The sequence below is a fragment of the Mycetomoellerius zeteki genome, unplaced genomic scaffold, assembly GCF_001594055.1.
Source record: "Mycetomoellerius zeteki isolate Tzet28-1 unplaced genomic scaffold, Tzet1.0 scaffold31, whole genome shotgun sequence".
Lineage (NCBI taxonomy): Eukaryota > Metazoa > Arthropoda > Insecta > Hymenoptera > Formicidae > Mycetomoellerius > Mycetomoellerius zeteki.
This window is the reverse complement of record NW_017257294.1, coordinates 2,195,610-2,217,802: the sequence shown is the minus strand read 5'-3', so window position 1 is coordinate 2,217,802 and position 22,193 is coordinate 2,195,610. Positions and strand designations below refer to the sequence as shown.

The following is a 22,193-nucleotide window of genomic DNA, read 5'->3' as shown; positions in this document are numbered from 1 at the left end:
CGTGACGCGGCGGAACACAATTACCATGATCGGCCCCCGTCAACTTTTATTGTTGTTATTTCACGTCACCTCGAACGGAGGAGGAGACGCTCCATGGTGTTATTTTTGTCAATCCTCTTCGTCCTCAGCACATACCGATGTCTACGAAAATTGCTAAAAAAATTGCAAGTCACTCAAATTCTAAAGCAAACTAAGTAGGAATAGATTTTTTTGAAGAAAAATATGACGGAAAAGAATGATGAATTTCTCATAAATCGGACTTCAAAATTTTTAAATATGTATTTTAATCAATTTTAAGGAAATTTCAATTTAGTTTGACTTGAATAATACGGTTCTACTTAAAAAGTTTAAGATGTAACCAAAAAGATAAAAAATCTATTTGTTGCTTGTATTAATATATTCAAAATTTTTACTCTTTTTCTCTTCTTATGACGTTTATAATTTCAGCTAGACAGAAAACGCATTTCAGGTATAACAAATAATTAACAAATAGTTAAATTCTTGCTGAATCTGAGTTATTTTGCATCAGCTATTTTCAATCATGTTTCGTAAAGAAATATCTTAGAAAATGTTATTCATCGTTATGTTTATTGCCGCTCGTGAATTATTCTTTTAACCTTCAGCAGATAATGGGTTGAAATATATAAGAGGGATTTTGAATGAATCGCAGTGATAAATAGGATTCTTCTCCGAAGAAACCGGGTGTGCTTACGCCTCGGCGCATTGTACAACAGTGGTCGAACACAGTGAGAGCTGGCAAGAAGGTCGGGGCCCGAAAATCCCGATCTATTCGGCGCCAGCTACGAGGGCCGTTCTCCGTGGAAGTATATTTCATTCGTCGAGAAAGACGAAGGGGCCTGGACGGCTGGAGCCACAAAAGAGCGAGATCCTCGTCTGGCAACTAACCGTAGCATCCGCAGGCCGTTCAGGCCCTTGGATCTCGGTCTCTCCTCTCATCTTTCTCTTTCTCTTTCTTCCTCTGCACGCACGATATAAACTTCAGTCCCGTACGCCTCGTAGTGCGACCCTGAAACTTCTAGAAACTAGAAATTAATTTGTTGTATTAAATACATTTGTAGTGCCTGCAAAACTTATGAACACATATTTTATAAATATATACGTCTGCAAAATTTAAAGTTAAAATTTCGTTGGAGAAATCAGTCGTATTTTTTGGTTATATACGAGTATTATATCTAGCAAAGATGAGACGTTGCGTTAACAAAAGATTGAATATAATATATGATCTTTTATTGAGATTGTCATCTCTCACAGGATGCCGGGGTGACCCACACGTTGACAATTATTCGAATCTTCATCGTTTAAACGAGGGGCTATAATAATATATTTTTTTGTTCGGGACATTGTCTCACTTAAGTGACGGTCCAACGACGAACGGTCAAGATTAGTCGGTGGAAGTGGAAGGTTACATTGGATAATCGATCGTAATTGTGTCTACTTAGTCGAGGGGTCCCCGAAGCTGCTCAAATAGTTCACCGAGTCCAACTCGTATCGTTATCAAACGTCAAAATCGAGATACAAGAACAGCAAACCGATAAAGATAAGCGTCCGATGTTGCGGTTCACGCTTGCTATTATTAGCCATCGAGTAATTCTAGTATTTAATCGCACGATGTAATGGAAAAAATTGAAATAACCGGCAGACCAGGTATATTTCTTGTTAATTTTCTTCAAGGATTTCGCAGAGATTTCTGTCCTCCTTCTTCCTCTTCTTGCTTTCTTTCTTTCTCTTTCTTGATGCTGGATCTTAATCGACCGTCGTTACCTTCATCATTGCTGTTTGGCGCCGAGATAATTAATCGTCCTGTTCACTACCGCTTCGAGTGGTCGGCGAAGGATGCTGCGGCTGCACGGTTTATCACGAAAAAGAATAAGAAATGGGTAAGAAGGAGGAAGAGAAAGAAGCTAGCGAATAGAGAGAGAGAGAGAGAGAGAGCTAGTGGCTTCCAGGAGACGAGCGCTCAAATGAATTTGCTCGATGGTGCGCGCTGTAAGAGACGACTACCTGCTCTCTACGATAACAGTTGACTTCCTCCAAGTCTTAAGAACGGGATTCGTGCCTACGCAGGAGCTAGATAAGGATATCTTTAGAGGCAGTTTTTATCGCTGAGAGTCAGGTGTGAATTGGGACCACTGGTGATTTGATCAAAGAAAACAAACCGCCAAATCGCGGAGAAAAAACAGTAGCCAGCAGATTAATCGATTAATCTCTTCTGTCGATTAGAAATATGTTACTTCCTTAACTCTTTAAGAGCTGTGCTCTTGAATCTTTGAATTGGATTGATCCTCGAATTCAATCCTAAGGAAGAGAAACTCAACACTGAATCAAGAAAAAGTCAAAATGAATTAATTTTGTTTCTTAAGGTTAATAAACAATCAAATTTTATAAAAAAATATCATTTTAACTTTCATGATGTCAAAATAACGTTTATTAATTTTATTTTGACGTTCATGAAAGTCAAAATGATGATTTTTGATTTAAAAAATTGATGATTTATTGATGTTAAGAATAAAAATAAAGTCATTTTGATATTTTTTTTGTTCCTTGGGATGCCATGGATGAAATTTTTATTTGGAGTAGAGATTTCAACTTGTTAATTATCATATAAACTAATGGGTCAATTCTAAGCAGACTCGTAAGATTCGTAACGTGTTCTCGTAAAATTTGTATAAGAACTTGTGACCAGTATTCTAATTTTATGCGTACGTATGTATATGATTATTCGTAAATATCTACGCTTTCTTGTAAATTTTATGGCTAGTAAGAAGCTGTCTGCAAAAATATTGTATAAAGATATAAGCACTTACAAATTCTTACAAATCTTACAGGAATATGTTACGAGCCTTACGATTCTGCTTAGAATTTAGACATAAGATAGATGATATTTCAGTTGTAACTTCTAAGTTTTACATTCTTTCGACAGAAAACGATATTCATTTATCATAATTATAATAATATTAGAGATTGGATGATTTCTCTCAATTTTTTTTCAACTACATTGCAAAATGCTCACGCTTGAGCATGACCAACCATTACGATGAGACATCCTCGACTCGTGAGAGCTACGATTTACATTCGATTTTAATCGAGCATGATGTAATCGAGCGCTTAAGCTAATGAACGAGGACTCGCCGCATTTGGCGCTCCGTTGAACACGCGAATTCGACGTAATGGCTATATTTAATTCGTCGACGTTGAATGGGCATTAAAGATGAACCACCAGTTAATAACTATTTGTTCTTGCAACGGAATATTGTCAATATCAAGAAAATGAAATGACACTTTGTCTTATTAAGATAATTTCAATAATTTGTCTCATTGTCGACTCTGTTTTTTTTTATTAAACAAGCGATCATAATAATATGTTTATCCAAAGTCGTTTGAATATTAATATTAGATAATAATAATACGATTAGGTCTTAAAAGGCACTATCATCAAATTAATTTAACGACAACTGGAAATACAAAGAGTAGGTATCTTTCGTAGCGAGTACGGTCCTGAGACTAGCCGTTTCGTCCTTATAGGCACACGCAGAAGGCGGCAAACGATATGTGGGGGCTTCATATAACAAAGATTCATCGGGACCGGTTTCGTATACCACCCTTTTTTACATTCTCCGCAGAGGCCCCGTCGAGCCGCGGGTGTGAAAACCGACACCCACCCACTTGTTATTTTGTCAAACACGAGCGTTGGAAATTATAGGAATCATACGCTAACGCGCATCTTCTGAAACACTTTTGTGGCATAAATTGTTCCTAATCTCTGTGCACTGCGCTTTACATAATTGCATAATGTAGTGCGCACGTGTAATCAAAATTATATCACATTATAACATTAATATATACAACTATGCGTATTACTAAAAATATATCATTTAAATGCATTATGATTTATTATGATATATCTCTTGTATAGTAAGAGAATTAAAATGTTATATTTTTTTATAATTATATATATCTATATTAAAATATTTATTAAATTTGTTGATCAAGATTTTACTCCATCGATTAATTTCGCTTATTATTTTGAGTGGTAGAGAGTTTCTCCGCGAATAGTGAGGACAACGCGACGTAATGCGATGCAAAGCGCGTCTATCTAATAATAATGTCGCGAAATGATAGGGACACGCATATTACAACACCTACTTGTCGTTTCGCTAAACACGATCCAGAAAATTATAGGAATCACGTAGCGACGCATCTCCTCTCCGAGAGCTGGCTCGCGCGTCTCACGCCAAATTATTCTCGACTGCACGCTCGTGCTACATTTTATAACCGTCAATTAAACGTGACACCGGACAATTGCTGTTTGCGACCAATGTATCCTCCTGTATAATTCCGAATGGAAGAGCAAAATTTAGTGGTCAGCCTCCCCCGTCCACTGCCGTATCTGTCGAAAGAGAGAGAATTATACGTGTTAGACCATTCTCTCTCAATCAAGCTATCGTCCATCATTAATATCAATTGAAATTTAATTTTATCCGAAAAAAAAAAACGTTACATCCATGGAGAGAACTGTTTTGCTGAGATATCTAAACATTTAGCTAAATATAAATACAGATCTGAAAATAATTTTATTTTTTAGACTATTAAAGTAATAAAATATAGGATGCTCTCTCAAGCTGGTTGCTAGAATGTGAAAACTTTTTAGAGCTATAAAAAATTTCACATCTAGCAACCAACTTGCGTCATACATTTTATTAGAGGAAGGTCACTGATACCGACGTACCACTTTATTTTTAGACAATATTTCTTAAACAAAAATAAAAATACAACTTCAAAAACATAAATACAAACTAAAAAGTGTTTTCTATCAGATAGTATAAGCAGTTTTTATAATACTGTTTGCAATTTTATAATAATTAAGTTTTTCGTAAGTTATGCAAAAATGAGCGTCTGAAATGGACTCCAACATTGACATAGTAGGCAATAATGCCCCAACATTCCTATTCTATAAATAAAGATATATCCTATTCTGTAAAGAAAATTAATTTATGAAACTATAAACATTTAAAATGACATAATATTATCAATAATACAGTCACTATTATTTTAATTACGCAATTTGCAAAAGAACACCGTAAGAATTTTCTTCTCGGATTCATAGAATTTGTTTTTAGCTGATTTGGTATAGAAATAAGCCACAAATATATGAATTATGAGTTTGTGCTTCTTTAATTAGCTAAACAGATCACGTTTTTATTAGTATTAATAAGGTGCAAAGGTTAGTTTCTAAGAAATAAAGGGATGTCGCTTTAGGAGACCTATGTCAGTATCGGTGACCTTTCTCTCATGCTTGAGTTTCCTACAGTTATTTTAATTGTTCAATAAAATTATTTTCAGCTCTACATCTGTTTAAAGCTTAAGATACTTTAATAAAATCGTTCTCTCCATATCTTTTTTCAGGGATTGAATTACATCATTATCTACAACTCGTTTCGAAAAATATTATTTCCTTTCCTTCGTAAATGCATTTGCCGTCTCGGTGTCGGAGAACGATTCGACTTGATAGCCGCGATGCGTCTCGGCACGCTCGAGGGAATCGAAAATTGCAATGCGCGTGAGTAGGTGTATGTACCAATCTCGCTTGCTACTCGCAGCTGCGGTGGTTGCAACGATTCCGAGGCAATTGAACCGAGACGAAATGCCGCACCGACTGCAGCGGCCAGCCACAGCGATCATTTTCGATACGGTCTCGAGAAGGATGTTTTGCGCATCGGTGAGAAAGATTCTACGGAAAATTTTAAATCATGGTCAAAGAGCACTGTGCCCATTCCCGACTCGTCCCATGAAATCGGATTAGCCTCATGGCATCTGACTTTTCGTTGCGCCGTTTTTTTGCGACGTGTCGACTCATCATGTTCCTCGTACTTCTTTTCATCCTACCAACCGGGTAGGATCTTTTCATCCTACCAACGTCCCACAACGGTGGACGAGTTACGCAGGAATTTTTAACTTGAAAAGGAAACAAGGTATCACGTTCTAGCCGTGCGGTCACGTTCTGCAGTCCGTTGTGACGAGATCGCAAAGATCGCTCAGCGATCGCGAATACTACGAGGGATGCAGCTCTTTTCGTAAGATAACATCGAAGTCTTAAAAATATTTCCTATTTTAATTCTCCTTTTGTCTTCCATCCCCAAACGTTAGTTGGAGTTAACTATTAAATTTGCCTGTCATTCAGTTAATAGGAAGAACGATTTTGCTGAAATATCTAGAAATTTAGCTAGATACAGATTTAAAAATAACTTTGTTGGATCATAAGAATAATTACGTAGGAAACTCAAGACGATGAGCAATGCCATAAAAAATTTTGATGTTCCAGCAACTTGAGCGTTCTACATTTAGTTAGAATAACAATTTTGATTAGAATACAATTTACAAGTTAAAACATAATATAATTTTAGTAATTCATGTATCAACAAAATTATGGTTGCCCATATATAACACTTCTCTCAATATGTCATTGATATTAATTAACGATTTCGAAAACTTCGTCGAAAGTGTGTTATCTTCAGTCTCTTATTCTTAATAATTAATGTAAATCATTCTTATTGAGTAATCAATTCCAAAAACAGCCGAAAGAAATTATCACCAAAATTGGGGAAAAAGTAAAAGGCACTCTGTACATGTAAGGATATCAGAGCACAAATAAATTATATATTCGCCGCATTTTGAGTCGGAATGTTTTTATTGCGGGGCCACGAACGGGTTGACGGCAAACAAAAATTCCGTCAGGTTCTAGCCATAACATTTTTCAGGACACGATAAACGATAGGCGCAACGTGGGGAACGCCAGGCATTTAATGCCAGCCCGCCGCGCTGTCCGCATTCTCAGGTGACAAGCCTTTACAGCTCTCGCCGCTCGCCGACGCGACGTTTCTGCACCACTGTGGAAACTATAGCGCGCGTATACCCGATCCCCGGGTATACGTATATGTCCATACGTGTGCCGAACAAATAAGGCACTTGTTAGGCGCTCCGAGGCTAGCGAGACTCGCAATAGCCCCGCGGGACGGGTTTTGCAGGCAGCCCTTTTGCCATAATCGGCAACACAATACCTGTCGCCGATCGTCCACAGGACTGTCCCCCTCCTCTCCCCCCCAAAGCCGCAAATGTTCTTGCAAGTAGATCGCCATACGCGGAGAGAGTAACCGAGTCCTTCGTACGTACGAAACATCTCCTATGTAGATATTAATGCGATTTTGATTACTGACTTTCGCCAACTTGAAATTCAATTCAGTCCTGAAAAGTTTTTTAACGGTCCATATTAAAAATATCTCGGAAGTAAAATATCGAAAGTATTTTAAATAAGAAATTTTATTCGATGATCATTAATATTTTCATTTTTATTATCAGAAAATTATATTTTACTCCGGTATTTTAGTTGAGAAATTGAAACATACATTAAATTATATAGAGTTACGAAATACGTATAACATATTCGTGGTAATTCATAATGCTACGTGTAATGTTTTTACGAAGTATACTCTCGATATACGTGCGCCTATTGAATGCAGCCACGTATACACACAACGTATGGAATGAGCGAGTTTACACCACGCGTTTTCTGCGCACGCATTCCCGCGCCTGTCATTAAGTTGCGTGCAACATTACACACATTGCTCTAAAAAATGTGTGCGTATTTCTTCCTTGTATGGCAAACTCGTTCAGGATGGCTTGAAAAAAAGCCGAAACGTTTGATATGGGAATCAATTTATATGAAATGTACAGCCAAGTAAATATATACTTCGGACAAATATTTTTACGCTAACAACTGCAGTGTTCGCTCTCATTTGCCTTTCCTTTTATTAATACTTATTTTTAAAATATTGAGAGAACCTAAGAAATTATCATTTGTTGCTTTTAAAAATGTCTATCATAATAATATAGTTGTCATAATTAGAAACATCATATATTGAATTAAGAAAATAGAATAAGTAGAACAAATATAAAAAATGTAATTGTAAGAGAAATGATACTGAATTGATACAAGTACTAACTGCAACATTCAGCACAGACGATTGTACATCTATTAAGCAATAATAGAATCTTTCAATTCAAGTAACTAGACACATATAAGAATAGATAAATATATACATATATATATATATATTTTATATTTTGTCTGCAGCGGTGAATTCATGCTGTAAGACATGTCCAATGAATCTTTTATATTTATAGGATTTTTAATTAAAAAAGGTTTTACTATATGAGTTATGGAATAATTGACAAAGTTAATACGGTACACTAAACAAGATATACCATAATAAAATAGCGGCAACGGTTCATTTTTTTGGATTTTATTACTTGTTTTATTTACTTAATAAAAAGCACAAGATTACTTCTCTGTCTTTTTCGTCTTTGCAGAAGCCTGTTGTGCTTTCATAACCTTATAGACGATCTTTTGCTCTTCGATCAAAAACGCACGCACAATCCTGAAAATCAGTACAGTTTGTTATAAATATTATATTAAACATAATGTAGAACTTATTGCAGATTTATTTATTAAAGTAATGATTAATCTTGCTTTGAAGATAAATAATTGCTCTATCGAGTGTATCAGTATTTAAAATATAAGTATTTTAGGATGCTTTTGTTAAATGTGTAACATATAATGAGGGTTGGCAACGTTACCTCATAAAAATAACTCGGTACCGTTACGGTTCTTTTTCCTAAAAAGTAACTCATTATCGTTGCTCGTTATTGATTTGCAAAAGTAATTCGTTACCGTTATCGTTCTTCAAAACGTAACGAGTCGTTACTTTTTCGTTACTTTCTTTTCTTGACACTAATAGAATATTATAACGTTTTTCATTGACAGAACTTGTGCACATTAAAGCCGTAGTACACAACTCTAAATGTAAAAATGAGATATCTCAATTGATGAAATGCCTAAAATATATTTTATCAAATAGCATAATAAAATATATCGAGGATTTCGCGGTTTAACTCGTTTCTATATTTTTATTAACCATACATCTTTATGTCGATTGTATAGCGGTTTTAAAGTGCACTGAATGCACACTAGTGCTGCCAATGAAAAACGCCATTATATGCGTAATTAAATTCCTGCGGTAAATACAAAAAGATATCTAGAATTCTATTTTTTAATAGAGAAATAAAACTCAAAAACTGATAAATGTATATACGCTCTAGTTACGATTAAAACTTTTATGTAAATAGAAATAGAGTAACGATAAAAGTAACTAGTAAAATCTTTACCATTACCCCAATAATGTAACTGCGTTACCATGAACGTTACTCAGAAGAAAATGTAACGTTGTTACCCAATTGTTACTGAAAAAAATAACTTGTAACGGTAACGACGTTACAACTTATATATAACGCGTTACTTGCCAACCCTGCATATAATTAATGTTTATTGAAAAAATATTTCATAAAAGTATAAGAAATTAGGATGCTAAATACGTACCTTTCTTTTACACATTTGTGACAGAGAACTCCACCATATACTCGCTTGACAGTTTTCTTACGTCTGCACATACGTGAACGTTCCATTGGTCTTGCAGGTTGGATACCTCTGAGCTTGTCCTTACATTGTCCACATCTTGGGATCTTTTTGGGTTTTTTCAGATATTGGTAAACTAATTTACCACCCGGTGTACGTACACTATAAACAAAAATTCATTTTAGTCAATTCTTAATAATAATATACAACTTATAAAATTTGCCATGAAAAATTCACTTTAATATGACAGTTCTAAATACTTTGCAGAATACAGAGTAAATATTTACAGTAATGATAGTTAAATAAATGTTGATAAGAGTAACAATTTAAGATTAATGATGTCACTGTGCATCACGCGTGAATTTTAAACAACTTAAAGCAAGAGACCAAAACATAACCTCAAACCCTCAATAATTTATCGCGATAAATACTGCCATTAGCAAAATAAAATTCCTCTGCGAATGGAAGCTAATGAATCTTATGTGACATTACTATTTACTACTATTTGCGTAGATACTTACACACGTCTTCTGTTGCTTTTTGTGTTGTACGACAAGCGTCGCCGATAGGTTAGTCGCTGTACCATCTTGGTTCTGCAACGTTAATTACTTTGTTAGCGAGAGAAATTGAATTATATAGAATTATAAAGCATAACCGATCGCCGCAGATCTCTGCGGAGGTCATATGACATTAATGCATCTTACGATTGATACACGCAACGTGGATATTATAAAATCTTATCAAAAATACCACGAACCTTATCCAGATCCAAACGGAAGAGGAAACGGCATATTCCGAGAGAAGACGCTTTTACGCACGCATAGCAAATTATCTGGTGTTGCCATCTGTCTACAAAAATACGAGTTAATAATAACAATTAAGAATACTTACAATTGATATTCATTTATCGACAAATAAATTATTTAAAATAAATAATAAATAAAAATAAATAATTTTTTAAAAATATATTAATTGTTATCATTCATTTGTTCTATTAAAGTAATAATTTTAAAAAATAAAGATTTATATATATATAGTAATAAATAAAAAGCAATGATTCTCTATACATATTTTTCGAACACCAATGCGCTTGAAAAACAATATTATAAGATCTTTTGTAATAATATTAAAATTAGTGCTCCGCAAAGGTCTTTATCAACAGAGGTCGCCAAGATGTTACTTAATTTCCAGCTTCTTTCGCTGCAAGGCGTTGCGATTGTTTACGCTCAAATATAAAATGTTTTTCAATAAATAAAACAAATATATGTATATGTATAAAATATATATAACTTTCTTTTGTTTAAAAGTTTCCAATTTTCCAATTCAAATGCACGCTTTTTTTTATATTCCTAATGAGTTCTTCAGATTTATTACAGTTTGTTATCAAAGTGAAAGTTCACTTTGACTGAATCGTTGAGCGTATGTAAATGGTGACGAACTATAATATAAATAACTGATTGCCGACTGGAATATTGTGAAGACTATTGCAATCTAATGAGATTTTTAGAGCTTATATAACAAACATGATGTCGATCCACCGTGACAAGTAGGAATGGCAAATATTATAATAATAAACGCGATGAGAACAATTGTCTCATGATTGCATTGGTCAAAGTATGATAGTATTACTATGATTAATCGATACAGGATTATAATGGAATGGAAGCTACCTGAAACGAATGTAAGAGTGGATTGGAATTTTTATAATTTAAATTGTTAACCGACTGCGTTGCAAATTTTATTATTATTAATTATACTGTTACACTGAGGATGACCTAATGAAGGTTGAAACGTATGTTTATTGTATATTTTTAACTATGTTTAAATATTAAAATTTAATTTAGCACTTGACATCCAGCGTTTACTCGTAGCCTATATACAATTTCAATTTTTAATTTTTTGAATAATATTTTTGATTATATTGTATATAATTTTTCAAAACCTTTGTAAATTTCTAAAATTTTTACAATTTCTACGTTTTACAATTTTTAGAAAATTTTTCAGATTTTTTTATACATAAATTGGAACACTTTTTAATGCTATAGGAAAGTCTTATCTTTTTTTAGAATTCTTCATATTATACGTCTAATATGAATTCTGAAATTTCTAATAAATTCTTATAAAATGTTAAGAAGTTTAAACAATTCCAAAAATTAGAATGAGAAATCTTAGAATATTATAGAATTCACTATATATAAAAAATTCCAAGAATAGAATTTTCTGAGTTTTGAAATTTATTCCGATTTATATAAAAATTCTAAGAAGATTTTTCATCAGGGATGCTTCAATCTTTCTTTCTTTGGATGAACTGATAGTCTTTAAAGTTACGTTACATTTTTCTAACAAATTGATCGTCATTGAAGGTTTTCCATCTCAATTGCAATGCAAGACTTATAAAATTACAATCAACAGTAAGATACGTAAGGCATTATAATTATTATAATTAACTCTGTAGCGATCGATTTCAAAAGAAATGGCACAGAAATATTACTATTATCGAAACTTTATATTTTATTCCGTTATACTAGCAATGATTATATAATGGCGCGTTAACAAGATGCGAGGATAGAGAAGGAACAAATCGGATCGCGATTTACATCGTATAAGGTATATTATTTATTATATCTTATGTACATTCAACATCGTCTTGACAACACCATAGGAAAAATTGTTTTTAGACACGTTCCAAAATTTGTCGACAGTAACTCCTTGCTCGCGCTTCTTTTTCCCCCCTTTGCATTTTTCTTTATACAATGAATCGAAGACACACGGAGGTGATTCGCTTAACCAATTTTTTTTTTATGAAAACTCAGCTCGGCGAGTGTATATAAATTATCGTACGTGTGTGTGTTTTTTGTGTGTATGTGTGTGTGTGTAATGATTACGCGACGCGTGTGTGTCTGTCTCTCTTTCTGTGAGTTATGTATAATATATGGGACGGTACCTGTGTGTAATGCTTTACTTTTCATCGTAGATTTTCGTTTTTCGAAGCAGGTACTTTGACAGAGTTCGCTGTAAAGAGAGTCGTGGAAAATAAAAATAAAAAAAAAAGAAAAAGAAAACAACGCGCTCGTAAGTCATTTAATTAACGCTTAACTAAATATGATATAATATAATTAGTTGCGTACAGATTCGATACAACGTTCATATTTATCACTGTAGCTGTAGCTTCGTTTCACCTTCTTTTTACAAAACAGAGTTCACTCGGAAACTCTAGAAATAGGGGAAGAATACGTCGCTCTGCCCTATAATAGTAATAGATAACTTATGATAATTAGAACGTTTTGCAATTTAGTCAGATCTCTAAGAAATAAATAAGGTTTTCTTCTTTTAATAAATAATAGTAGAGTTATAAAATCGATTACACAGGATTAAGCGAGAGGTGATTTTCTTTCCTCAGCCGCTTGCCGTTCTCGCTTTCTTTCTTTGCCGGTAAATTGAAAAAAGAAGCGCTAAAGAGAAAAACAAAAATTCACCGCAACGGAAATACTCGGGCGAATTGAAGCAATTTTGATTTCTCAGGTTTTTTCCTGATGCTCTTTTCTCTCCGATCTCGTTTCTCTAAATAAAGTTTTATACGTATACGATTCCCGATAAAAAGTCCATATTTAATTAAATATTAAATAATATATGTAATTATATATAAAAAATATGTTTTCTTTCTCTTTTTTCTATAATCTCTGGTTGTACATACTACATAGGAAAAATAATAAAAACTAAAAAAATTATTAGGATAACTTTTGCATTGTTTTTTTTTCACAAAAAGTGAAGTTTGAAGAAATAAAATTAAAAAATTATCCATATAAAATCATATATAGTATAAAATTGTATACAAAATTACGTATTATAGAATATTATATAATTGCAATTTTACTTTTTGCAAAAAAACAATACAAATTTATTTTTTAAATTATTTTTTCTATATATAGACAGAAATTATACAAACGGAATTATACAAAAGAAAATATAGATATATATATCTTATATATAAATATATATGTCTATTTATATTTAATGACATAGACTTTTTGGGGAAAAACTAAAACATGTAATATGAAGTATGATTGAAAACTTTGAGAATGTAGAGTGAAATTTCGTTCATTTCTATATAAAAAAAAAATTGTAGAATGGGAGCGGTCCTCAGATTTCTACGGAGAAATCGTAGAAAACAAACAAAAATCGGAGAAGTCCTACGCGATGTACCTCGCTCTCACCTAATATATTTTCGATTTCGTATATTTTCTCTCCCCTTGTGCCTAACAGTAGCCATGTGTGTGTTTCTGTGTGATATTGATAGAGCTCTATGAAATCTAAATATCGAAATTAACGGCATTCGTAAAACTTCAGGTCGCACTCGCAGACTCGTCGCTAAAACACAGACAATTACAGCTTGAGAAAGTTCTTAAAACCTTTTTCTCCCGTCCGCGGGATCCCGGTTGAATTATTACCAAAGTTATTACAAACGAGATTATGGCGCAAATTCACCTTAGGCGCACGATTCTCCCATCTTCCGTTTCCTTTTCGGCCGGGATCCCGCACGATCTCACCCTTACGTTTTATCGTACCTTTTTTCTCGTTTAATCTTTAATACGAACATTTAGGAAGATAGCGCTATCGATAATTAATATTTTCTGAAATTTGTTAACATTCTCTATATAAAAATCTGCATTTGCGTATTCACTTATTGCTTCATAATCGTCGCCGTTCTTCGGTAGCCTTCTCTCTCTTTTTTTTCTTTTTGTTTTTCCTAAGGGAGATTTTGCCCTCGCCGCGCGGCCTTCCGCGATGCTTTTCGCTTCTTCCCTTCCGTTTCTTCGCCGATACGTGCGCGGAAGGAGGTACGGCGAGTCGAAAGACACCAGAGCGTATTCCGACATTTTCCTCGCTCGCGGTATGATTTCGAGCAACATTTCGTTTACGAAAGAAGCACCGTTGGATCGCGCTTCGAGATAGAAGCGATCGATTTTAATTACCGGTCTAGCGCTTCGCAGGGGCGAGACTTTCGCCTCTTCTTTGATTAAAGGAAGGAGAACTGGGACTGCGAAAGACGTTCGCTTTATCGTTGTCTTGTATCTTGTCGAACGCGAGAAATCTCGCCTCCCAAAACACGCCTCTTCCGCTTTTGTCTGTCGCGATCCAACGTCGCCTCGATATACATCGTAGACTATATTACTAGCGTTAAATCGTTAAATTAGAAAATAAAAGAATTTCTCCGTGGCTCGCCAGACTCACTTGGAAGCCGTTTAATTAATCTCACGCGCAATATTTTCGTACGCATATGTCTGCCGCTCCGTTGGTCTCTTTTTAAGATAAGTCGCCGGTAACGTGTGTATCCCGGATATAACGTATCGCGACCCGGGATGCAGTCTTTACGATTAGCGAATACGGATGTAACGAGATACGGTGAAGCAAGCCTCTCATCCGCTCTATCTTTCTGTCTCTCGTCTTCTAAGGAAAGGAAACGGTTTCCTATTATGGATACATGTATATTGGAATGGACGTTGCTTCGCGAGGAAACTCCTCGGATTGCGAAAATCAAAAAAGTGTTACCTCGTGGACGCGCGTGCTCTCGTATCAATCGCACGCATCGTCGCTCGCGTATACGTGAGTATTTTGTCCGCATATCTTACACCCTTCGACTTTACATTTCATTTTCTGTTTACGTTGTTCTTTTTTTCCGGCTGGCTTTTCTCTTTTGTCATTCGCTATGATCTGAGGACAGAATCGAAGATCAATCAGAGTAGTTTCAACTCGATCTCGAGTAACGACGCACGCGAGGACGTCCCTTCTTGCGCTCGCATTGCATTCCGCGATAATGTTGATATGTTAACGCATTGCTTGCTAATAAGGGACGCGTTTGAAATTGTTTTTCCTCGCGCTACGTCCCTCCTTTGCTCTCCGGCGCGAACGGATGTCTCTTGTGCTTTTTTCCCTATCGATAGAGTTTTACTCCCGTTCGTCCCTTTTCACAGTGTAGTATTTATAACACAATATCTATTTATATGTATATGTATATATAGAATGATTTCGTGATCGCACGCTCGTGTACATATGAATATAGCGCGAAAAATGGGTCGCGGCAGATTCTCGTCACTCACCGACGCAATTTCATTCGCACTCACATTCACGCGTCCGCTCATTTTCCACTCGTTTATCCCGTGTCACGCAGTCTCGCGCTAAAATAACTCTTGCACACTCGCGTTGGCACATATTCGCTTCGTTCGTTTCGTCGTTTGTCATTATAATCGAAAGGTATACCTATATATAGGCCGCGCGTGTACGACGTTTCCATATAGGTAATGCAAAGGCAGTAAGTTGTAATTTAGCATAAAGAGTAAACATTCGCCCTTGCTCTCGATTGTGTACATTACCGAGGCGACATACGCGTAATAGTGTAATGCACTCGCTACATTCACTACACGAAATAATGAACCTACACTTGTTGTTACGCTACCGATTTCGGAAACTATTACGATCCGATTTTTGGTACAGTTCCGTCATGATACGGTCCTCTATTTCTCTAATCGTCGTTTTTCCTTGTCAGATGCGTATTGCTATGTCGATCGTTATAGACAAACACGTAACTTTAGTATGCTTAAGAAAAGAGGCCAGGAACAGACATATTCGAACGACATTTAGGCCGATATGTTCGCCGTTCAATGTTCTATATCGCAGATGCATATGTACTAAAATGAGCTGTCATTCAGTACAAAATGTTACAAAACCTAATAAGCGCGATAATAGAATAGTAAAAAAAAAAAGAATTCGGCTGTAAATCTCAATGAAAGTCTCCGAAGAAAAATATATAGTGTATACAATCCAACAGTTGTTACACAAGTACTTTAAACTAAAAGGAGAACATTCATAAGTAACGAAAAGTTTCGCGGCAGTGATTACAGGGCTCGTTTATTTCCATTGTCAGTCTGATCTTTAGATAGATCGATCACGGAAACGGCCTAGGAAACGAAAAAGTATTGGCGCTCGTTGTTCGTGTGGGAGAGTATGTTACATTGATCCCATTAAGACTCTTTCATGGTGATCTTTCAAGATATCCTGAAACGAGCTTCGTGAATAATCCGTTCCCGTAAGGCGTTAGATTTCTTTGACACTTATAAATCGCGGAAGTTTCGCAATAGGTGTATCCTTCTACACGTTCAGTAAAAGTCGTTGCACTTTATATGCGAGATGGCAAATGCGTGGTCCTCGTACTCCCTCTCTTTGAGAGGAGTCGTAAATGCGAAGAATGGATTTCCTTTCGACTCTCGCTAACGTGGAATGTCTGCAGCACGAACGCTTTGAATCTCTCGGTTAAAATGAGACAATGTTCGCGTATCGCTTCGAAGGTATCATGAAAGGCTTTGCCTCGAATCAACCTCCAATTAGTTCAACGGATCTATTTGCGCGCAAAGAGATATTCTCTCGAGGACATCGTCGCTCTGACTAGGTAATCACGAGTCCTAGATGATACATGGGTGGGTCGTCGTCTCGCTTCTTGCGGAGGCGACGCGTCGGGGCGCCTCGAATTCGTGAGATCCATAGGGATAGCGATGTTCCGTGCCAATCAGCCGATTTCTACGTACGATCCGTTCGCGGGATTTGAGGTCGCGGTCATGGTTACACGAGGAAACCCTGCGAAGTGGCGGACATTTGCGCTCGCAATGCCGTCACGCTGTTCATGATCTTCTTCTGATGTCCTACGAGCGTTATGCCGAGGGCCGTGAGCTCCTGGACGGTGACGCGCGCTGCTGCCTCCAACGTCGTCACGCCCGCCCGCTCAAAGCTCTCTGCGTATCGTGACATTTTGATGGAAGCCAGCCACTCGCTGACAGAATTCAATTGCGTTAGGTCCACCGCGTCTGGCGCCAGTGGATTTGTGCCCCTGTCAAAAACAACAAGATAAGAAATATCTCTTTATGCGCAAATGAATAACGTTCACAGGGGAGGAATACGAAGAATTTAAGGGTAGGTACACGAGATTTCAGGATTTTTTTTTAATTCTTTTGCTATCCAAGTACATTCACATTCGCATAATTCAAATGTATGTTTTGGATGCTTTGTTCATTTACTATTGACTACGCCACAAGTTAATGACAAAGAAGCTAAAAATGAAATAAAGAAGATCATTGTCTTTCGTCGTTGAAGTTACTAATATCTTCGTTATTTCATAGGATATCGGGTTACAAAATACTATGTGTTGTTTCATTATTAATGATATATTCTTAAATTGATCGAAATTACGTTTTACTTCTATGTAAATTATACTATCAGTATGTAATATTATTGGCTGTAAAACGTAATCGTATTGCTTCCTGACTTTATGTACATGAAGAAAGGAGACATATACATATTTAGATACGTATTTATAAATTGCAAAAAGGCATCTTAAGTATGTAAAATTATTGTCATGTCGATTATTGGGATAGAAAGAATAAATCAATAAAAGTTCATCAATTTAAATTCTAGAATATATCTGCGAAAAAATCTAAAATGACAATTCAATTGATATATAATTTATTTGATAAGTTTTTAAGGATAGATATATAAAACGGACCTTAACTAATATATATAAATTGATTATTTAAATATATACAGTTTACTCCTAAATAGTTTTTTTTATGAATATACATATGGATAATATTTGATCGGCTTTGTATAAATTATAAATTACGAATTATACATTTTGGAAAATAAACATAATCGATGTATATATACGATTAATTCATAAGTTTGGTTCACTTTTTTGTACAACGTTATGTACAGGCGCTACGAAACTTAAATACCTCGATACATACATCCAATCTTTCTTCGGCTCAATAATAATCATACTAAAAAAATAAAAATTAGAAAAAATAATTATCGTAATAAACATAACATTACTAATATTAAAAATATCCAAATATTAATATTAATATGTCAATACATTATTATTAAAAATGAGTATCATACTAATGCAATATTAGTAATATTAATATGTCAATAATAATGATAATAAAATAAATATCGCAAAAAAAGTAATACAAATACTAAAACGATGACGACACAATGGTGATGTGATGACAATAATGAGGATGATAACGCAAACTGCTAACAATAGCATTGTTGACGAGAAATGTATCATATGTAACGTGTTAATGATACATAGTTTACAGTTTAGATACATGTACACGTGAACGGATTACAGTGCGTATGAAGGCAAGCAGTGCAACACAAACTAAGAGGTTTACCAAGCGTGGAGACGGCTGTCTACGTGACGGCGATATTTCATTACTGTGTCAAAGAAGCAGAGAGAACGTGAAAGCACAGTCAGCATAATCAAATCGTTGAAATGTTAAAGGGCGAATTCTGTGTTATCTAGGGCACTGGACGAAACAGAAACGATTGAGCTTCTGTTCTTCTGCGCTTCTTTCTTTCTTTCTTTTTTTCTCATCCACAAATAGGATTCAGTGTGTGGGAATGCCGTTTTTGATTCTCTTTTCTTTTTTTCTTTACCTGTTTCTCAAATGCACGTTGGAAGATTCCGATGAGGCGGGTGGGGGTGAGGGTGGACCACCCCTTTCTCTGATTCTGACAATTGTTAGCATTTGTTAGTGCGATGGAGGTCATACTAGGTGTGTGTTTCTATCTGCACGCTAGTTTCAATCTATTTGGCTTTGAATTTTATCTCTTTTTTCGAATTTTATCTCTTTTTTATCGTTCGCGCATGTGCCGAATACTGTCACGTTTATCTTTTACAAACAGCTTTGAATAATTTTAAGCTTTATACAACTGCATTTTTGAATCTTAAAAATAAAAAAAAAGACGAATTTTGCGTGATCGATATTTCAACACGACTATGAAAAAATTTCGGAAAATCACGTTTATTCCTATTTATTCCTGTCATTGGATAAATACCTCACCTCCGGCCTATAGATGCTGCGACAAGTTTTTAATGTAATATTTTCAGATAACTGAAAGTAAAGAGAAATAGCCTAATAGCAAATTTTGTAATCAATGAATTACGTAAATTAATCGTTTCTCTTAGAACGGCGTTGTTTCATCATTATTCTATAGAAATAGTTTAGAAATTAATGTTATGATTACAATATTTCTTGATGATTCATGGATGCAGAAATATGATCTAACACCGTTAATTGTTAATTATATAGTTTTTCATTTAATATATTACGTATAAAAATACTATTCTAAAATGGTCAACCGGTTGCACGCGTGCTGTACATATATGTTAATAAATCTTTCGCTAAAATAAAATCGATAGTTTTAATAAATTACACGATAAATATTTATATCGATTTAATGTATGATGTATGGGGTGTCATAAGACTATGACTGTTCTTTTGAGCAATTTGTTACATATAGGCGACTTTTTTCCCCATCGAAAACTTTGTTTTATCGAGTCCAAACTGATTAAAGAATTCGCAGTCGAAAGAAGTGGCGTTAGTTTTGGGACACCCTCTGTAAATGTATGCGTGTGATTTTGTGTGTACGTGCATGTGTTTTTTTTTCCTTTTTTTTCTTTATGCGTATATCAGTAACAGCTATGATGATTAATATAGAATTATGAGAACACTTTAAAGATTCTAATTGCTTTTCATGCACACCACGTTTATTTGCCTTTTATTCTCTAAGCTCGCGTTTAAATCTATATTACTATTCGATGATTGAATTTATCCTTCATAAAATTTGGAAACACTCTTAAACTTTCAATTTATATCTCGTTTCAATTTTAATCGATAATATACGCTCTAACTCTGTATGGTAAAGTTTATTGCTTAGTTCAACATAGAGAAATTCTCTGTATCGTCTAACATGTATATCTATAGCTACATCCTCGCATTTATCGATAATTCATAGTAAAAAGACTGGAGAAGAGATTCTTTTACGACGGTACTACTCTTGTACATACAGTTTATAGCACACTCCGATAATGTATAATCGGTTGTATTATATCTCTATTTTCGTCACATCTACTATTCCGTCTGACACGACTTGGATTATACTATTTTTTTTTACTATTTTGCTGGAAGAGCGCCTATGATTTCTCTACGACTAGCGCGATCGTAAAAGATAATGCGAATTATAACGATATCGAATGCAGTCTTTTGAGATTACGTCCGGTTTAAATGCCAGGCGTTAATTCTGATGGCTAGAAAGACGGGCGGAGATGATGATGATAATGATGATGGTGATGCTCTTGCTCGTTTTAATTCAAATGTAACCATTCTCAGCCGAAATGAGAGAATGGAACCCAGTTGGGATAGGTGAGCGGTGATTGTTGGTGTGGCAATGCGTGTGTTGCTGCGTGTGTGTGATAGTGTAAGCTACGGCCGGCTCCTGGTGGCATTACTGGAACGGCAATCGCTGACTGGGCTTGTTGATGGGCCTGATGGCCGACTATGTCTACGAACGGGCTCGCCGTGCTCGCGGCTGGGCCTGGTGGCATCGCAGCCGCCGCCGCCGCCGCAGCCTGGGCGGCAACTGTATGGCTTGTGACATAGTACGGATTGTGTGCAGGCGGCCTCACGCTGTAGGCGATGGTTGTTGTTGTCGTGGACGATAGTTGTCGCAGTTGCGTTGCAGTTGCAGTAGTTCGTAGTCAGGTACCAAAGGACACCACAAAACCAAAAGCACAAAGAATTAGCCCAGGGGGGAAAAAAGAGGCGAAACGAAGGAATAGGAGAGAAACCAACGAGATTTCCAAATGCGAATTTTATATTGCGTCCCATTGGCATACAGATAAAACGCGAACCGATAAGTCGCGAACAAAAGATACATGAAATAATAATGTAATATAAAATAATATAATGTATTCTTTCATGCCAACGGAATATTCGGAGAATCTGAGGGAGGAGTCTTACCCATTTCGTTGTAGTTACAAGTTTCTTGTAGGAAACACAAAATTACAGTTAGATAACTTGCTATATAAACGAATTTTTGTCTCGTAGATATATTTTATACACTACTCGATTGCAGCAAAACTCAATTTTATCGAAATCAGTGAAAGAGAAAAGCAACACAAAATACAAAATTAGCCCCCTGTTAAACGTAGTTGCATCTTGTAAAGAATAACTGAAATGCGAACTATAGACTCAAGAAGTGTAGAAATGATAAGCGGCAAAAGCAATCGAAAGCTCTGTTGGAGTCGTCGCATAATGCATGGTCTCGACTAGGTCCCCGAAACACGATAAAAGTACGCAGACGACGCAGACTTTCGTCCATAAATTAATTTTTCCGCTAGCTAACTCTCGAAACCTTGCTCGGCCAAATGTATTTTAAAGCATAAAGCAGTACCATTTAAAAATGTGACCCTTCGATATTAAAATAGCGACGAAATATGCAAAGTGTATACTATAATGAGAAAGAAGAGAGATTCGAACTTTTGAGGCAAATCTAACAATTATTTTGCTCTCTTCCTTTCTCGTACGTGTCGAAAAATGAATGTCAAAATGGCATAGACGCAGTAGAAAATTTTGAGGACTGCTATCTAGGGGATATGTCGAGAGAGTACTGAGAACTACTTAAATTAAAAAAAAAAAAAAAAAAAAAAAAAAAAAAAAAACAGAAAAAGCACGAACATAAAAAGCAAATGCGTATAAGGTAGTCCAGTATGTGTAGCCTGCTTCCAGTAATGCCAATCAGGTCGAAGTGTCACGACGACGCGAATACGAGTACGCAGACATTGGCCTTCCTTCTGAATACATATGCATAT

The 22,193-nt window shown here is 35.5% G+C and overlaps 2 protein-coding genes across 12 annotated transcripts in view; both read right to left on the bottom strand.

Moving 5' to 3' along the window:
* Nucleotides 1-8,302: 8,302 nt before the first annotated feature.
* On the bottom strand, nt 8,303-10,322 carry LOC108724702 (60S ribosomal protein L34). 2 transcript variants are annotated; one of them, XM_018451262.1, is made up of 4 exons: nt 10,245-10,322; nt 10,009-10,080; nt 9,452-9,649; nt 8,303-8,453 (listed from the first exon to the last, which is right to left on the bottom strand). In XM_018451262.1, exons 2-4 carry the CDS (start codon nt 10,071-10,073, stop codon nt 8,357-8,359), a joined length of 360 nt encoding a protein of 119 aa, XP_018306764.1. In that variant the 5' UTR covers nt 10,074-10,080; nt 10,245-10,322; the 3' UTR covers nt 8,303-8,356. The 2 variants fall into 2 exon arrangements, with proteins under 2 accessions (XP_018306764.1, XP_018306765.1); XM_018451263.1 differs by lacking the exon at nt 10,245-10,322 and adding an exon at nt 10,192-10,242.
* Nucleotides 10,323-16,634: 6,312 nt separating this feature from the next.
* Eph (Eph receptor tyrosine kinase) overlaps nt 16,635-22,193 on the bottom strand; it is a 97,582-nt gene continuing 92,023 nt past the window's right edge. For 7 of the 10 annotated variants that reach the window (XM_018451251.1, XM_018451255.1, XM_018451253.1 and 4 more), the window contains one exon: nt 18,495-21,009. In XM_018451251.1, coding sequence (XP_018306753.1) covers nt 20,709-21,009 — 301 coding nt within the window. In that variant the 3' untranslated portion in view covers nt 18,495-20,708. Of the gene's footprint in view, nt 17,367-18,494; nt 21,010-22,193 lie in introns of those variants that run through there. The other 3 variants (XM_018451254.1, XM_018451259.1, XM_018451260.1) reach the window with 1 other exon arrangement.